The 14562-nt window shown below is 31.1% G+C and overlaps 2 protein-coding genes across 2 annotated transcripts; one reads left to right on the plus strand and one right to left on the minus strand.

Moving 5' to 3' along the window:
* Nucleotides 1-6012: 6012 nt before the first annotated feature.
* Nucleotides 6013-8923, plus strand: LOC110656245 (LOB domain-containing protein 18). Its single transcript, XM_021812886.2, has 2 exons — nucleotides 6013-6786; nucleotides 8347-8923. Exons 1-2 carry the CDS (start codon nucleotides 6433-6435, stop codon nucleotides 8737-8739), a joined length of 747 nt encoding a protein of 248 aa, XP_021668578.2. The 5' UTR covers nucleotides 6013-6432; the 3' UTR covers nucleotides 8740-8923.
* Nucleotides 8924-11965: 3042 nt separating this feature from the next.
* On the minus strand, nucleotides 11966-14322 carry LOC110656246 (pentatricopeptide repeat-containing protein At1g01970). The gene is made up of 2 exons (XM_021812887.2): nucleotides 13687-14322; nucleotides 11966-13074 (listed from the first exon to the last, which is right to left on the minus strand). Exons 1-2 carry the CDS (start codon nucleotides 14149-14151, stop codon nucleotides 12277-12279), a joined length of 1263 nt encoding a protein of 420 aa, XP_021668579.2. The 5' UTR covers nucleotides 14152-14322; the 3' UTR covers nucleotides 11966-12276.
* Between the last annotated feature and the right edge of the window lie 240 nt (nucleotides 14323-14562).

Here is a 14562-nt window from a genome sequence, read left to right on the forward strand (position 1 = left end):
ATTGTCCAACATATAAAAGAATATCTTAATTTCATTCATGACCTCCTCACTAGACCACAAAATATCTAGCTCATTACTTCCATTCAAGCCGTCCTCCTAATACTCATGGCCAGCTTTTCTCGGCCATCCAATTTTCATATTCCTACTCGTTTGATATCTACCCTAGAAAGTATCCCATTTTTGCAATGCTTCCATGTCTTTGTCCCAAATCGCAGAATTTATAAGGAATAATCTATTTTACTTTCAAAATCTCTTCAATGTCTTTTGAAAAATCAGAGATATTAAAAGTAAATTTTGCGCAAAAACTCCATTCCTTACCACCTTTTCTACCAATCATTTTGAAGAATTGCTTAACGAAGAAAGACATGAAAAAGGGTGGAAATGTTAAAGCAGAGAAAGAGAAATTGGGGAAGGGCTTTATGAAAGAACTTTTCTCATGTGAAATTATTGGAACAAAAAATTTGAATGACATGAAATTTATTACAGAGAGACGAGTACGGACAAAGATTTATGATGAGAGTAATGGCAGGCTATTCGATCAATTAAGCCTCACACTGAGTATCACCAAAAAACGTGCCTCTGAATTCTGATATTGTAATTCACCACCCTTTAGAATATAATAATTTTTATATAAAAATTTTATTATAATTTTTTTAAATTAAAAATAAAAAAATTATTATAATTATTAATTATAAGAAATTTATATGAATTATTTTGTTATAATAAAAATTAAAATTGATTCATTATTCACATAATGGTTATAATAAAATAATTTCTCTCTGTTGAACTCTAATATTTCTCATCATCGTCATCATCAAACATCGTCCTTTGTACTGTAATGGATCATCGTTATGTAAATAAGAGAACACTGTCAATTCGGGCATATGTCCAGAGGGAAAGAAATGGGAGATCAACGTGTTCTTCCAAGAACGTACAACTTGGGGAGCAATTTGCATTTGTAATATATACAAGACGAGAGGATCTCAGATTGAATTGACTCAATTTTTAAGAATTAGAATCAGTAATTTCGACCTGAAATTAGAGTGGATCAACCCGGTGGACAGGTTAATTTACTACCATCCAATTGAAGAAAAGAGCTAAAACATCAGAATGTTTGTCAGCAATGGGCTACTTCAATGCCACCCTAAAGGCCGCAAAAGCATACACCTTTTTCTATAGGGTCTCAATGATGGTGGGCTTCAAGCTAAACTAGGACTAAATCATTCAAGCCTTGCTCGCAAAATGAGAGACAAAATGAGGAATTGCCGATTTGCTTGAAGGGTTCTTTAACAGAAGATGTATCTTATCTTCTTCATCATGGCCCAATGTGATTATTCTTAATTTTGTGACACGATAATTGCCCTGCACATGCTTTGTACTTTGCTAATTAATTTGCGTTATTTTCTATTTGCAATTGAAGGTTTTTCTTCGAAAGTATGAGATTTGAGTAATCATTACCAAGAAATTCACCTTTGCTTGAAAGGGGAGACATTGCTTCAATCTTATGGGGTGAAAATGGGCCTCCTACAGTCATACATGTTTCTTTAAAGCTGCTCTTCAAGCTGGAAATTCTTGGTTTATCTGTCATGATTTACATTTTGGTCATACCAACCTCCAATAAGGCTGTCCACCCCTTTTTTTATTGTTTCCTTCTATTTTATTTTAAGATAAATTATAAAATACTTCAAAAACAATGTTCATTCACTTCGTCTAAATATATAATTTTTTTTATATATATTCGATCTATTATAAACTAAACACATAAAATAAAATATATATAGTAAAATTTATTTATTAATTCATATATATATATATATATATGAAATTAAAAATTTCGAGTATGATACAGTATTATAAATTTCAACACGATTTGACTAAGGGGACTTGTAAAGTGATAAAAAGCTACGTACGTAGCCCTTAGATTTGATAATTAATTATTGTAATGTGGTCCAAAATTTTTCTTTGACTCCTTTGTTAATTTATACTAATTAATCTCCATTATATCTTTCTAATTTTCTTCCAACACTAATTGCTTATACTAATTTTCTTCTAATTTTATGATTCCTAGGTGTTGACCGCACGAGTGTAACAACTTGATTACTATAGTTTCTAAAGGTTTAGGCAAACCTAATTGATTAGCAGGCCATCAAATCATGATTAATTAAGATTTAAGAGACACAGTAATTAGCTAGAGCCTTAAAAACTTAAATATTGTGTGCTTTTTTCTAGACATGTTTCCTGATAAGTGGGCTTTTCTCAAATTTTGTAGGAACATATTGTTGCTCAAATTTCCAACATTAAAACTCAAATTCTAAATTTAACAGTCTTAAAAATAATTAAAAGAATTAGAATTCTTTGTTATATATTATTCGCTAGCTTCTACTGAATATTATATTGCACCGTTTTGTATTGTTTTTCTAGCTCTACGCGCTCAGAATTGATGCTATGGACAGCGAAAGAGAACTCATAATCTTAGAGTTTGACTACTCGCGTAGAAAAAAAAAAATTTACAATATTAATTAACTAAAATAAATGGGTGGTAATTAAGAAGGAAAATAAGAGAGAATACTTTATACGTATGTTTATAATATACATAATCATTTATAAGGTTTGACAAAATTTATAATTTTTATATTTTTAAAATTAAATAATTTAATTTAAGAGATTTGATAAAATATATAATTTAGTCTCTGCCATTATAAATTTTGTTAAATTACTGTTAATTGTAGTGTAAATGAACAAAATGTCTTTAACTTTATTTTCAATCTGAAAACAATTTAATCCTTAAGATTTGATTAAATTTACAAATTAATCCTTATATTTTTAAAACCAAATAATTTTTAATAAACCTATAAATTAGTCGTTATCATTAGAATTATGGTTAATTTTTTGTTAAATTTAATAAAAAATTAAAATATTTTTAACTTTATTTTTAATATAAAAACAATTTAACCCTTTAAGTTTTATTTTAATAACAATTTGCATCTATATTCATATTTTTTTTATATATATAACAATAAAATATAATTTATAAAAATATTATATATATATATTTATTTATTTATAAATAATTGTAATACTTAAGGATTAATTTGTAAAATATATGGATGATTTTATAATTAATCAAAATTTTTAAGGACCTTAAAGTAATTAATTCAGATTTTAATAATTTAAATTTATAAATTTTTTAATTTAATGGGATCCATAATTGAAAAATCTATGAATTAAATTATTAATGAAACTAAATATGAGATATTAAATTATTAAGAAAATAAAACTTTAGAAATTAAATATGAAAATATTAAAATTAAAAATTATGGTATTTTAATATTTTTATTAAAATTAATGATAATTTAATAGAAATTTTAACAGTATGTACTAAATTATAAGTTTTATTAAATTTTAGTAATTAAATTATTTGATTTTAAAAATATAAAAATTAAGTTATAAAGTTTATTAAATCTTAGAGACTCAATTATAGCCGGCCCTTTTTATGTGTTTCATACACTAGACTTCTATGGTGTCGAATAACCCTTTAACAAATCTTATAATTAACTTTAATAAACTATTTCTCCAATTTTCTTTTATAATTATTAAAATTTGAATTAAAAATTTTATAGTCATGTCCATCACATTAATATTACTAAATTAAAATTTAATTATTATTTATGCATTTTTAAATATACCATGAGAATTATTATTTTGTAAAAATAAAAAGAGAATATATAATTAAGGATCGCTAAATTTAAAATTTAAGAAATCAAGATTGACTTTTATCAAATTTTATTTAGTATAATAAACTTTAATTTTAATTAAATAGTTAAATTTTATTATTATTATTTATTAAATTTATTTTAATTTAAAATTAAATTACACTAAATTAACTTTAGATATCTGATATATATATATATATATATATATATATATATATATATATGTAATGGTGGAGACTAATATTTGGTTAAGGTTGCACGCATCAAATTCTTTCATCATGACAGAAAATAAAAACCCTCAATGAAGGGAAACAACAACAACTGTTACAACGTATGCACCCGGTCACTCAAGTCCTATGTTCGCCTCAAATCGGGACACGTGTCGGTCAACTGTTCGAACTGAAGGCTTCTGTCATTGCCTCCTCTTCACAACACACGGACTGGACAAGGATCGGACGGCGCGGTTGACTCGCCGTTAGTAACTGTTATTGATTTTACAAATTTCTAATTTTAAATTTTTTAAACAAAAGAAAGAAACTCTACCCAAAATGTTTTTTAATTAATTTATTAAGACAGCTATTATTGTTTTAGAGATGGAGACAGTCAGGGAACAGAGACGTTACTTTCTTTTTAAGTGAACGGCGTATGGGTCCCGCTTTTAGTATGATGTCATCTTTTACCCGGCCGTTACGTTCGTAGTCACCGTTTTACACGTGGCGCTCTCAAATTGGAGTGGCTCGTGCTGCTGCTTTGAACGCCGAACTTGATCTTGACCTTCTCATTCGCCTTTAGCCATCCATGGAATGACCAAATGGTCTCTTCGTTTTGCTGTTTTGATTTTTGCCTTAATTCCTTTTCTTTCTTATTTATTATATTTAATCCTCGATGATTCCCTTCCTCTCTTAATTTTTATTTTTAATTTTTTAATTATTAACTTCAATAAATTATATCAAAATTCTTTTTTTCATGAAATACATGAATTCATAATGAATAAATATATAAATTATAAAAATTAAATATAAAAATTATATAAATTTTATCATATATTTTATATTTTAATTCATAATGAATTAAATTAAATAAAAAAATTTCAGATTTTTTTTAGGTTGTGTGAAAGCTAGATTATTTTTTGCTTGCATGCGTTTAATATTCTATTGGCATTAATTTGTGGCAATGATTTTATTATCGGAAAAGAAAAATTACAGTGAATCGATTAAAGCATGCTTGCTTGTGTTTAACTTAATTATCCACTTAACTGATCTCTCCAATTTTTTTCCTCTTGTATTCCATGTTTGTATATCATCCCCTAAGAGAGTTCTATAGTTGTGTAGATATCTTTATCCATATTTCAAAGAGATTCCACATATGGGTGAAAGTGAAACTGAAAGATGAAAACCTCATTCAAGTTATTAAAGACAAAGGAAAAGGATGGCAAAGGAAACTCAAGATTTTGTTAATATAGATTATGAGACTTATATATATATAATAAGTGATCATAAACCCACCCATGGGTGAATATCACGCAGCAATTAATCATTACCAGAAATATCATTTTCATTGTTGTCATGATCAAATTGCTCTTCAACAATTCACCCAAATGAGCTTTCTGTGTACACTTACTTGTAATAACTCCAAAGCGATTGATTACTTGCAAGGTTTTTTACTAATAAGTTGAGTTATGAGCAGTTGGGGTGATGCAGCCTTTCTATTTTGAGAATAACCTAATACTTTAGCCAGTTCACCAATTGACAGGAATGATAAGATCAGATAGATCCAGTTTCCTAACCTTTTCATGTCATTGATTAACATCTCTCTTTCTTTGTCTCTGTAACCCTAAACCAGGCATTATATGTAATATCCCTCTACCTCAAGCATTAATAATTGACTTCCTAGTTTGGAAAAGCCATACATTTGTTAAGGGTTACTAAATATGCTAATAGAAGACAAAAACTATAATTAAACCTGTGGGCATTCACGTCATTCTCAAAACCCAGTGGGTTTATTCTAGAGTATTATATACAAAGGGAAAGGGAATGGAAAAAGCTGAGTCATTGTCAACATTTGAGAGAGAAAAAGAGAGAGAAAAGGGATGGGGCCATGGGGGAGTTGTCTTTTGCCATCTACGCAGCTTAAACCACGCAGTGGCATATATGTATATATATAAGACAAGACCCATTGACACGTTTCGACTTGTAAAAATCCATTTCTTTAATTTGCAAGCCAGATTCATATATATGGCATAAAAAGCAAAGCTGTGAACAAAGATATACATCACGCAATTACATAACTACAGAGAAAGAAACTTTTAGCTAAGAGGAAAAAAAAAAAAAAGAAAGAAAGAAAGAGGGAGAGAGCATGAGTTTTGTTATAAAAAATCACGAGAACAAGGAAAGATAAATGAGAAAAAAACAAAGGGCAGTTGAGAATATAACTAGGCTTATCGCATGTTTGCTTCACGCAAGCAGCTAAATGGGGGAGGGGTTTGCTCTGTCGCGTGGCTTTAAAGACTTCATCTAGCGTTTTAAGTCCTCTATTAAAAACCCCAAATACCAGAAAGCAACACCCACCAACCAAACCCTAGACCACCCGGACCCTTTCTTCTCCTCCTCCTCCTCCTCCTCCTCCTCCTCCTTCAAGTAACCCGTGCAAACAAACCCTAATTATGTGATACCATATTATTTGTTTTCTTTTCTCTTTTTCAAAAATAGAACGAAAAGAAATGAGTGCAACAGTAAATCCTAGCAGTAGCGGCGGCAGTGGCAGTAGCTGCGGCGGTGGTGGTGGGAGCAGTAGCAGCAGTGGCGGGAGCGGGCCATGTGGCGCGTGCAAATTTTTGAGGAGGAAATGTGTGCCGGGGTGTATATTTGCGCCTTACTTCGATTCAGAGCAAGGTGCAGCCCATTTTGCGGCGGTGCATAAGGTTTTTGGTGCAAGTAATGTGTCAAAACTTCTTCTACATATTCCTGTCCACAAGCGACTGGATGCGGTGGTTACAGTTTGCTACGAGGCTCAGGCTCGTCTAAGAGATCCAGTCTATGGCTGCGTCTCTCACATCTTTGCTCTACAGCAACAGGTAATTAAGCTAATTAATTACCCTTTGTTTTTCCAGTACAAATGATTGCCATCTTTTGCACTTAATTGTTTGTTTCTAAACAAAAACTTCAAACTGGTTTGGACAATTATCTGTTTCGCTCTGTGAATCTTGCACTACGCTGTTCTTTTGATCATCAAATTGATCAACAAGTTAATAGCTAAGTATTTGGCTGCGTTTCTTAAAAGAATCAAAAGTTGATTTAGTTAAACTTTGGCAAGAAGGGCAGCTTTGGCCTTTGATATATTTGATGAGGAGAGGTCTAAGATGGGGTAGAGCCTCCTCCACTCTCTTTTCACTGAGACATCAATGTAGTGTTTTTGTTTTCTGTGCTGTGATTATTTCGGCATAATTTTTGTGCCTTGCTGAAATCTAGAACTTTTTCTTAATCATTAACATATGATATTATTAGAATGGAATAGCCTTAGCCTGCAGTTTCTGCAAATGGTGGGATATTTCAGTTATTAAGGATATGGTCGGTTTTCCTTGTTCCTGTAAGAAAGAGTTTTTGATAGGTCAGGGGTAGCAATTAAGGGTATTTAATCACAAGTATATGGATTTGTAAGGGCAGTATTGTCATATCATAATGGATGTGAAAGTAATTCAAGTATTAAAATATACTGTATGCTTCCATAAAATGATGAAACACATGGGGTTTCATTTTTGGTTTTTCTAAGTTCCCTTTCTATTTTCTAGCTTGACAGAACACACCCTTCTGTTTACCGGGATCTGCCAGCCTATTAACCTTAGAATTGGGTGCTGGCTTTTCCTTTTTTCGTAAGCCTTCTTTTGCCAATTGTAACATGTTTAATTAGTCTAATCTAACTTAATCCATTGGCTAAAAATTAAGTTTGAGTCTCCAGTTCCTCAATTCTCCTACTAAAAAAAAATGTTTAATTAGTTCAATATATAACCTTTTTTATCCGATTATACCCCATTTGCACAGAAAATTTCTGTGAAATTGATACATATGCAATGATTTTATAATAAATAATTTATTTTTTATACATTATAACAATTATTGATTAAAGCTTGATTTAGCTTGCAAAATAAAAGAGGACGAAAATAAAATAATCAAGTTTTATATTTATTATATTTCATAAGTTTATAAAATATATATGTTATTCCTTAGACAAAGGGAAAAAACTGCATATATATTATATACTAATAACTTATTATATGATTGTTTGAAATAAATAATTGTGGAGTATGTGATCCAAAGTTGAATAACCAGTCTCTGCTTCTCGCATTTCAATGGCAATAATGCAGATGAAGAAATCTTCATGTTCAATTGCTATGCTTTCTTTCATTCCTTTGTCAAAAGAAATCTTTATTTGCTCGCAACTCCACGTTCTAGTGCACCTAGTTCAAGCATTCTTTTACTGTTAAGTACAAAACAAGACAATAACAAGCCTTCAACTTGCCCCAGTAATCTTTATCCTTTATGTTATCATTATCTTTAATTTCCTTACATTGTTTTTCTCCTTCTTTTGCATAAAAATAATTTAAAAAATTAAAAAAAAATTTGGGAATTTGTTTCAGGTGGTGAATCTACAAGCAGAGCTCTCATACTTGCAGACCCATCTAGCAACATTAGAACTTCCGTCACCACCAGCTCCTCCGCCTCCACCAGCAACACTAGTGACTTCGCCTCCTCTTTCAATAGCTGACCTCCCATCAGCCTCTTCCGTGCCCGCCACATACGACTTGTCGTCACTTTTTGATCCGATGACACAACCTTCATGGGCCATGCAGCAGCGACAAATGGATCCACGTCAATTTGGAGGCAGCACAGGCTCATCATCAGCAACTAGTGGTGGTGGAGATCTTCAATCATTGGCACGTGAGCTCCTCCATAGAAATGGATCGCCACCGCAAGGTTCCATGTCATGTACTGGTTCCCTATCATCACCATCAATCTCTAAACGAGACTGACCTAAATTGTTAACTGGTTCTTGCCACAAAATTTGTACTCATCGGATGGTAGCCAAAAGTGCTTAATTTTTCACACAATTTCACTGGACAATCACAGTTTGATGATTGGTTACAATTTTTACTCCAATCCTTGGTTTATTCATTTTCTCAAAGTTCAAGTGAAATTCAATATTGCTTTATTGAAGCTTGGTGGCTGCAGCAATTCATGCATATATTTTGTTCAAGTTTCATGTTGCTCTTGCTCTATCATATCATACATTATTTTTATTCTAAGGAAAAACACACCTGATTTTAATTTATCGTGAATTAAAGATATAAATATTTGAGTTTCACTTTTTTTTTTTTTTTAAATCGGCTCTTATTGAAGTTTAAATTTAAGACCTCAGGATGTTATACACAACTAAAATTAAAAAAAAAAAAAAGGAATGAAAGCCTTTATAGTCCAAATTTAGATTTATACAACTAACGCTAACAAAATGGACTTTGGACTATTTTATTTTCCATAGATTTGAATTGAAATTGAAATTAAAGATTTTAATTCTTTAATTTTCATTCTTGCAATTTCTAATTCTCGTTTCTCAGTTTGAGTCTTTATTATAATACTGCATTGTTTTAGCTAAGATATTAAAATTACATTATTTGAATTAAAACTACATATATACTTTTAAGTTAAAACAACTTATTTATATTTTTTAAAATTAAATTATTTTCCTAAAATAAATTAAACTATAACTTATTTTTAAATATAAGTACTTAATTACTTTATATATATATGAAAATTTGATTTAAATTATATGAACGTGTTATACAAATTATATATAATTTAATAAAAATATGATATTAAAATATATAATAGAATAGTTATATATTTTATTAGAATTAATTAAGCTATACTGATTAAGTATAAAGACAATTCTTATGTAAGAAACTTATTATTTTTTAGGAGATGGAAAACCTTTTTCTTTTGTGATCATTGGCCTTTTCAATTTTTACCTTTTGAAATATAAAATATATGAAGCAATCTATTAAATCCATTTTTTTAAATGGCTAAAGAAAACATTATACACTAATACTTAGTGATACATAAAAATATACACTCAATATATTGATGATACGTGAGCCTATGGTAATTGCCACTTTCATATATGTGGTATATCGCACCCATATAATGTACAAAGACAATGATCTTTACTCGAACGGATAGAGAGGTTATCTTACTTATTATTGGACAATTTAAAAAGATCGTCTGAACGTTGTTAAGTCTGATACGTTAAGATAGCTCTTGAAGAAGGACCAAACAAAAAATTGAAGAGTAGTATAACCAGATTAGCCCATTAATGAGCTACCCAATAAAGTATTATGAAGTATATCTAAAGTCATTATTGTTAGCAGTACAACAATTGCAGTAATGATAGCAGGCACCTGACACAATAGACAAATTCTGTATCTCATGCTATTAAAATTAAATACTATTATCTAATCCTGCAGCAACATTTTTCACTTCACTATTGATCTAACAGTCAATATATAAAGCTTTATTAGCCCAAGGTAATAACTTTCCTTTGGCTCTCTAATGACTTTTTATCTTGCAGGAGAAATTACAGATCATTTCTTACCAATTTAATCCGATCAGATAAAGGTCTTTACCATTCAGACAGCACAAACCAAATCTAAATACTCACTTGTATTCCCATTCTCATACCCATACCTTTTCATATACTATTCACGTGTCATTCATATCATGATACTCTCGGCATCAATCAATATCACTTAACAAATTCATCAATAGTCAAAACCCCATTATATATATATATATATATATATATATATATATATATATATATAAGGCTGTGCAACTTTAAATCTAAAATCTATCCACACTGATATAAATTTTCAAACTTCTACCCATATGTTAATTCCTTTTACCAATTAAATTAGATTTTTTAAAGAATTTTTTAATTTAATTAATTAATTTCTGTTATTAAATTATTATTTTCCCAGGCTTAGAAAAACATTTGATACTGGATTTTTAGGTTTAATGCTCAGAGAAACTATATTAAAAAAAAATCACTTTAATGGTTTGAAATATAAACGGAAGATTATTCCTATGTATGGTGTTCATGTAACTCACAATATTCACAATCCATTTAAAGGTCTATTTAACACTACTCTTATAGATTGATTGTTAAAAAAAATACATATTAAATATATTAATTAGAAGATATACAAAATTAATTTAAATTTATATTTTAATAAATTTTTTTTTATTCATAAAAACTCTCGAGCAATTAAATGACAATTTTAAAACTATATTTTTAATCAATCTCCAACAATACGTCAACAGCCCCGCACGGAGCATCCAATAATTTTTAGAATTTGAATCCGGCCCAATTGAAAAAGTGGGCCGCATACTGAAAAGATCCACTAGTGGGATACGCATTCAATATATTCTTGCTGGGCTGGCCATATATATATATATATATATATATATATATATATATATATATCATCGATCAATTTCTATAATTTAATGGAAAATTTACAATTTGATCCATAATTTTTGCTCTATGTTATATCTTTGTCCCTATGTTTAGAAAAATAAATCATTTAGTCCCTATAATTTAGTCATATAATTTTAATATTTACAATAATTTAATTTATTTTATGAAATTATTGAAAATATTAAAATTACACTACTAAATTATTTTATATATTAAAATTAAAAGAATTAAATAATTTATTTCTAAAAATTTAGAGATTAAAATATAATATAGTACAAAACTCAAAGATTAAATGATTAATTTTTGAAAATTTAGGTATTAAAGTGTAATATAGGATAAAACTTAGGAATCAAATTGTAAATTTTCCTAAATAAAAAGAAGAGGAAAAGGAGAAAAGGAGGAGGTGTTCTCATTACATGAAAGCCTGTGGTGCTATTAAAGAACCGCAAGCTGGATGGAGTATTCATACGAAGTTAAGAAAGGCAGAGTGTGCATACTGGTAAGAGAACGAGAGTTATAAACCAGTCCATTTTATTTTAACCATGATTCCTCCAATTGCCAATTAGTTATATAAGTTCACAGATGGTTGCTCGACTACGGCTATTTTGATTTTGACACAATTCAAATTGCTATTCTCCCAGAGATATCTAATTGTTACAACAAAAACACAAAAGGCAGAAAGATGATTTAATGAAATTGAGGGCTGTGTCATTGTAGAAGAAATATTTCCTGGAGTTCAAGTTATCACTCAGCATATCACTAAGCAAAAATGTGAGCTTAATGTCTTATGTTACAACGTACAAGAAGCTACAACAGATAGACAATGGTTAGCAAGAATGATCTTTTCCAGAATCAAGAAAATCATCATACATAACTGCAAACATTAGAAGTTGTCAAAAAACAAAGCTACCGCCATAACATGGGAAAGATAATTCCCCTGCCTCTACGATTCCTGATTGTTGGTTATCATCAGAAGCACATATATGTATAGGAAAACTGATATTTTTCAAGGGTGCAACATGGATCTGGAGATAATTTAGTGTGCAAGAATTTCACTTTCACATCTGACTTCCTTTGCAACATATTCTCTCAAGACAAGTTCCACTTCTTTCACCACTCCTAACCTTCTAAACCACCCAGCTAGTATTTCTGAAGATTCTTTGCCAACCATGATTCTCTCCCTCTCCAAACCTATTAGAAAGTCCAATGCTTCTTTGAGGTTGTTCTCCTTCTCATATGCAGCCAATACCAGGGCTATACATTTATCATTAGGCTCAATACCAGCGCTCCTCATATTTTCAAATGCGATGAGCACCTGTTGACTTTGCCCTCCCATTTGATAAGCATTTATAAGGAGTCCACATATTTTAACATCTGGAGGAATACCTGCAAACTGAATTGCATCAAACACCCTCTGAGCTCCATCAGCATCACCAACCATGGAATATGCTCTTAACAATGCCTTGTAAACTTCTCTTCCTGCACAAATTTCTTGGCCATCCATTTCTCCAAGTAAAACCTCCCCTTTTCCAGGCATTCCTGCTCTGATGTAGGCCATGATCATTGAATCATATGCTCTTCTATCCAATGGGTTCCCAAGCAGCTTGAGCTCTTCAAAAGTTTCCTCAGCCAGCTTAAGATTACCAGCCTTGCTGTACATGTAAATCATGGTAGTTAAGGTTACTTGATCAATTTCGAAGCCTCTTCTCCTCATGGTAAGCAGAGCATTTTCAGCATCTTGAACCTGGTTTTGCTTCCCATAAAAATGAATTACTTTTGTGTAATCACGAACATTGGCCTCAAAAGATTCTTCAAGCAGGGCTAGTTCAGCCACCTAACAAAAAAGCAAGAAACTCTGAATTCAGATAAGATTGTCCGAAACCACCTCCACAAAGAAAAAATGTTCTTTAAACATCTCTCAAACTACATCGAGCATGAGAATCTTTTCATGCTCTCTTTTTTCCAAACACCTCATCAAAAGATATCTTCCAAGAATTTGCATGGTAAGCCAGAGAAATTACAATGTTGTCAACAAAATTCATCTCATCCTTTTCAAATCACAAAAAACTTTGACCTTTATGTGAAATTTCAAAGAACAAAAGGGTTATCTCCATTTTTCTTTTCTGATATAACAATAGAATGAAATATTCTTTCAAACGTCTTACTTAACTACATTAAAAAAATTGAAAAGTGCAGATTTTCTCCGTGATAAATAAGCAGGTTACTGTCTTCTATACCAAATTCTCCCATATGATCGAATTCAATTCAATAAATGAATACCTTAGTTATTCAAATCACTACAAGCAGAATACACATCGGCAATTAAGAAGCAAGATTAAGCTGTCTAAGATCAGAATTTGAAACCACATAAAAGGTCCAACAGTCGAAAGTAGAAACGCCCAAAAGATCAACAGGAGCTTTTTGATTGAAATAGGAAAAACAGTACCTGAATATAAAGAGGATGTCCCATCTTGTTCAATTGTTTAAGAACAGCAAGCCACTCAGTTCGTCTAGGCTTCATAATCCTCACCCAAGCACCCAACAAATCTGATAAATTGGCATTCTGCACTTGGTAAGAATAACAAATTATCTGCCTCATGAGGGCCTTACACCGATTGGTCATCTTTGGTGGGAGTTCGGATATAGCTTGTTTTTGTGCTTCTGTGACATTAGCGCCAATCTCAACCCACTTAAACCTTGGTTTCCCTTCTTTGACTTCGATTTTTCCCATATCTTCCACGCTGAGAGCAGCTAATAAAGGTTGCATATGGGATTCACATCTATAAAAGTTTACAGATTTTTGAAATAACAAGCTCCTAAGGAATTGAGCGTAATTGGGTTTGGTGGATTCAGTATTTAGTGGGCAAGTTGGGAAGCGCAATGGGAGAAGGTTATCCACACAAAGTGCCATTACCAGGGCTGAGCTAAAAAATGCACAAAACAAAGCTAATTGCAGATATGGAGATAAAGACCGCACAATGGAGACACATACGCTATTGTTCTTTGTTCCTTGCGGAGATGGTTGGGGCGGTAAGGGAGTAAGACTGATTCATATCGTCGTCCATTAGGCTCTCACCCGAAAGACCCGGTTCGATTCCTAGTGGACCTCCTTCTTGAAAAACGATAACGTTTTTACTCAAACTGGAACAGCTGAAAATTGGATTTCTGGGCCCAGTTCAACCATAGGCTTGTCTGCTGTTTGGATGTTTTCTCAAACTCGAGCCCATCGACGCTTTTTGATATACATGCACGCTTTATCTTTTACTAATTGTACAGTTTTATACAATAGACAGTGAAATGATGGAGTGTCGAATTGGCTACA

Source organism: Hevea brasiliensis, chromosome 9 (genome assembly GCF_030052815.1).
Source record: "Hevea brasiliensis isolate MT/VB/25A 57/8 chromosome 9, ASM3005281v1, whole genome shotgun sequence".
Taxonomy (NCBI): Eukaryota; Viridiplantae; Streptophyta; class Magnoliopsida; order Malpighiales; family Euphorbiaceae; genus Hevea; species Hevea brasiliensis.